At 33.8% G+C, this 5,461-nt stretch overlaps 1 protein-coding gene across 1 annotated transcript; it reads left to right on the top strand.

Moving 5' to 3' along the window:
* The first annotated feature begins 1,942 nt into the window (after positions 1-1,942).
* On the top strand, positions 1,943-2,481 carry LOC121786508 (histone H4). The gene has a single exon (XM_042185143.1). The coding sequence runs from the start codon at positions 2,052-2,054 to the stop codon at positions 2,361-2,363; it is 312 nt and encodes a 103-aa protein (XP_042041077.1). The 5' UTR covers positions 1,943-2,051; the 3' UTR covers positions 2,364-2,481.
* The last annotated feature ends 2,980 nt before the right edge of the window (positions 2,482-5,461 follow it).

Raw genomic sequence — 5,461 nt, 5'->3', positions numbered from 1 at the left:
TAAAATAATGAGAAAGTCGAGATTTTTTTTATTAAGCCTAAGAATGGCATTTTTGTTGATTTTTTTAATGTTAATTTGGTTGAATTTAATCGAGAGAATCATGATTGTTGAATAGTTTGAAGATGTGTATTTGATGTGCTTATGAAACTAGATTTTTATTAACCCTGAGAATGTGTTACGAACTCAATTCTCACATCGGTTGTGAGAACAACTGATGTGGGGTATATAGACTAAATGAGCTCTCTCTCCTAACAGGCTAGTCTTTTGGGATGAGTTCTCATGTTTGGTCTGTATCAATTGGTGCTTTCATTGAGAGCCCAAACGGCTCGGAGTGGTGGCCAGACAGCGAACTCGCCGTGACCAACGAGTACGTTTGGGGCTGCTCGGAGTGGTGACCCACGGAGTGGTGGCCGGGCAAAGAATCCGCCGTGACCAACGTGGCCGTGACCAACGAGAACTCGGAGTGGTGGCCAACGGAGTGGTGGCATGGCAAAGAACCAGCCGTGACCAACGAGGACGTTGGCCCTTAAAGGATGGTCGAATGTTACGGACTCAATTCCCACATCGGTTGTGAGAACAACTGATGTGGGGTATATAGATTAAATGAGCTCTCTTCTAACAGGCTAGTATTTTTGGGATGAGTTCTCCTGTTTGGTCTATATGAGAATGTATGTTGATTTTTTATAGATGTATCATGTATATATGAGTCATCACTGATACTCCGTCATTTAATGATTTGATTCTGTTTTTGGTTTTTCTTTTTCTATTTTTTTAGAATTCTGATTTTATAGTAGCGCTGTATAAAGTTTTTAACACAGGTCCGAACAAATGAGCATCTAAATTGATGTTTTGGAATTCCGAAGATGATATTCATAATAATGTAAAATTGAATTAGTAAATTAATTGTTGTTTATGATTTTATTTTATTTTGTGAAGCCATATTATTTCGTATGATTGAGCGAGGAAGAAAGCGTCGCATAAGAAGAAGGGGAACTGAAATTTTGATTATTTTTATTTTAAAATTGGGGATATTATCAACGGTTTGTAGACAAAACAAGAGCCAAGAGATAAGAGTTGAGACTTGAGATATAAAAAAATTGAAATTAGGGACACCGGTGTTGGCAAATGCACAAATAACAAATAATCACAATCAATATAAAAAAAATTGAAACTAGCATATTACACTCCTACTTTAGAGTAATATATTAGGAGTACATATGATAAATTGGTTTTCACTTGGAAACTCATGAAATTTTATCAATCGAATCGAAACTAACAGTGTTGTTAGTGGTCTAGTTGATAGTAATGATAATTGATAAGATAAAACTACATAAACTTCTAGTATTAATTCGATTAGAACATTTAAAAATTTCATGTGTATATTAGTCAATCTCAAACACAAATAAATAAAATGATAGCAATAAATAATACTCCTTCCATCCCAACTTAAAAGTTCTATTAGTTAGGACACGCGTTTTAAGAAATGTAAATAAAAATTAGTTGAATAAGTTAGTGGAATATTAGTCTCACTTATATATATTATTTTTATAATAAAATGTGAGTTGAATAAGCTAGTAGAATTTGAGGTCTACTTATTATTTATAGTAAAAATGAAATAAGACTCTTAAATTATAAGACGGATGAAAATGACAAAATATAACTATTAAGTCCGGACGGATTGAGTATGATCCAACTTAAATTTTCTTTATCTTCGTGAAAAGATTCCATTTTTATTTTGAAAATGCTACTTTGTTCAAATTGCCTGTTTAACTACAAATATTTATACTTAGTACAGCCGTCGATCCCATAAATCGTGTAGCCAAAAAGCAAACCCGCTAATCACTCAGATCACCATCTCAGCCGTTCATCACCAAAAAATCCAACAGCTCAAAACATTTCCGCCAAAACTCAGAACCTCGAAATTCGGGTAATTCAATTGAACACAAATTGAAATTCCCTCCTTCCCTATCGCCTACAAAACCCTAGAGATCCACACACCAAAATTCCAAGCGCTCCATTTCCCCAAATCAAATCCAAATCTCACACCGAAAATGTCTGGGCGCGGCAAGGGAGGTAAGGGGCTGGGCAAGGGCGGAGCCAAACGACACCGTAAGGTGCTCCGCGACAACATCCAGGGCATCACGAAGCCGGCGATCCGGCGTCTGGCGAGGAGAGGCGGTGTGAAGAGGATCAGCGGCCTCATCTACGAGGAGACCAGAGGTGTTCTGAAGATATTTTTGGAGAACGTTATCAGAGACGCTGTCACATACACCGAGCACGCTAGGAGGAAGACCGTCACCGCCATGGATGTTGTCTATGCTCTGAAGAGGCAGGGCCGAACTCTTTACGGCTTCGGTGGCTGAGCTTTTTTCTAATTTATTGATATTTTGGTGTCATTTAATTTGGTGATTGTGAAACCGGTAAGGTTTGTAGATCTGGTATTTGTTGTTATTTCATCAAGGAAGATAATACCTTCATTAATTTGTTTTAGCACACATTAACGTTTTGAAGATGTAGATTTGATGTGCTTATTTAGTTATTTCATCAATTGGAAATCATTTACATTTACATTTACATAAATATTGATGTCCTCTTTGATGCCAATCATACCATAGAGGAGTACAAAGAAAGGCAAGTGAGATTTTAATGATTTTTAGTATGTACTTGGGAATATTAACTATTTATTCAATTTCATTTTTTATTTTTATTTCCAATAAATTTAATTAATAAAAGCACACTTCATTAAATAAAATAAAATTACAACTTAAAATTCTAAAAAAAAAAAAAAACCACATTAATAAAATCCTAAAAAATGCATAATTTAAAATCTTTTGTTCACTCTCTCTAAATTCAAAATTTCAAAACTTAAAGAAACATAAAAAGATATCATCAGTTACGACGTCTTATTCCGTGGGATCAAAGCTCAAGGCAACAAAAATTTGCATCGATAGACGTGGGGAGGTGAAGGATTTTATTTCGAATATGGGAGAGAGCTCCAACGAACTTTTAGTATGTGGATTCCAATGATACATGGAAATTTAGGGTGTTTGATTTTTTTATTCGACGCATTTGCTCAAATGAATCCATGAATTGATTAAATTTGGGAGAAGAATAATGTTTTGAGATGAAGAATGTAGAGTGTTTGAGTGAGAATAGAGAGTTTTTTTTTATGGTGGATTAATTTGTGGGAATGATTTGATATTTATAAAAGTGATTGGGAGCTTAAAAAAATAAAATAAAAATTAAAAATTTGCAAAAAAAAGCTAAAAACGGCTGGTATATTTTTTGAGATTTTTTTTTATTTTCGAAATTTTCCTGAATTTTTTAAAAAAAATTATTTTTTCGGATAAAAATGATGCCCACTCGCGGGCCGGCGAGTGGGCGTCACGGACGAACCGGAGCTCGCCACGTCGCCAACGCGCGTGGTGAGATGTCTCGCGAGACTTCCCTTCGCGGTGAGACAAGGGACGGGATGAGGACGAGACCAGGACGAGACAGAGCCCGCAACGCTGTCTCGATGCGGTCTCGTCTCTCCGAGACGAGATAGAGCCCGCAACGAGACGCGTTGCGGGTGCCCTAACAAAGATATAGAGAAAAAGTGGACATAGTGTGAGATAAAATTTTCTATTTTTCTCCTTTTTAAAAAAATTGGGCCTAAAACCTCATGCTTATTAATAACTAGTATTCACACTCGAGCTATGCACGGGACATAAGAGTTTCAAATAATGAATATAAAATATAATAAATATATAGAAAATAAGAATTGAAAGCAATATGGAGATTTAAAAAAATATAAATGTACTTATCTTGTCTCACTCAAAATGAAGAATTTACTACTCTTAGTGAATGAAACATTTATGCAATTTTAATTTATAATCTAAGTGAAGTAAAAACAATAAAATTAATGACAAAAATAAGATGTGTGACTAATGATCTAAGAGTATGAATTAATTAGAATAAGATATACAAATAAAGAAAATATGTGTGAGTAAAGATGTTTATTGAAAGTGCTATGCAAGTCATTAATCCAAATAAAAGGCAAATTAATATATAAATTTAATAGCTTAATTTATAAAAAATTAATTTGAGAAAATATATGGAATATTAAACATATCCACATTAAATATATGAATAATTTAAAACTTCTTTGAGAAGTCAAGTTAGAAAATTTGTATTATCCAATAATCACATTTTAGTTGACTGTTTATTTCTTTATTTTAATTTCAGACTATAGCATAACTTGATATACATTGCCAAAGACTAAATGAATTTTTTTATATTGGAAAGAATAAATTTCTTACTTCCCGCCACATATACGTATAAAAAGTAAATTACTACTATCACTTAAAATAACGATAATATTTTATGCATCTTGTTTGTTTTGAATAATGTGAAAATTTACACTACTCTTTATATTAAGAAGTTATACAAACTTTATAAGTTAGATTTAATTTTAAATATATATTATGTCACATTATTCCTTCGTTTAATCTATAAACTTAGTAATATTGTTTAATTAGAAGCGAATTAAAATATAAGAACTAAAAACTTTAATTGAGTAAATATAGGATGGAAATTGTAAGCATTACATATATGTGTTGTCGTTTAGCTTGTGAATTAATTCGGAGAAAAATATTGCAATAAATGATTAAATCTCAATATTAACCTAAATATATGGGAAGCAAACTAAACTCTCTAACACAATTCCAATTTAACTCAAATATAAGTCTAATTAATATATAAATTTAATAACTTAATTATAAAAAAATTTAATGGTAGTGCACTATTTAAATGTGTTTTAAAACTTCTTCAAGAAGTTAGCATTTTATTGGGCTATTATTTGTCCAATTGATTTTGCCTTAAAAAATTATTTTTGAATAGAAGACACCTCATCTTTCCATTTTCGCTCCAAATATGACATTAAGGACTTTTCATCAAATTTGCACTTTAGATTAGGATAGATTACCGGAGGAGTTTTACCAATTGAATTACACTTCAACATCCATTTCTCGTTCCAAGGGGAAGAGAGTATAAGGACGTATTGTAAGAGCATTAGCAATGGGGCGCCCTAAGGCGCGCCCTATGGCGCGCCACATCATCATTTTATTATTTTGTTTAATTAATTTAACGGTTTTCAAATAACAAGTAACGAGTAAATAAAAAACGGTCTAAATAACAAACGACGAAGTTTTAATAAAAAAAAGTTACATCATTGAACTAATAAAAAAAACTAAGTCGGACCAATTCCCAACTTCCGACGCCGCTCATCGAGTAACGCCCGGAGATATTCGGCTTCGTCGGGGTCGGTACACTACTTGAGGGCCCTGTGCGTCTGCAACATCGTCCTTGCCATCGACGTTGTTGCTAACGACTCAAACGCGGTGGCCGTCTAGGTCGGGAGCTCTACCGGGACCGGAGCTTGGGTTGCAGCGGTCGACAATGAGGTCGCGGTCGCCTTCCC

This window comes from Salvia splendens, chromosome 22, assembly GCF_004379255.2.
Source record: "Salvia splendens isolate huo1 chromosome 22, SspV2, whole genome shotgun sequence".
In the NCBI taxonomy this organism is placed as follows: domain Eukaryota; kingdom Viridiplantae; phylum Streptophyta; class Magnoliopsida; order Lamiales; family Lamiaceae; genus Salvia; species Salvia splendens.
The sequence above is the reverse complement of the archived record's forward strand: the minus strand, read 5'-3'. Positions and strand labels throughout refer to the sequence as shown.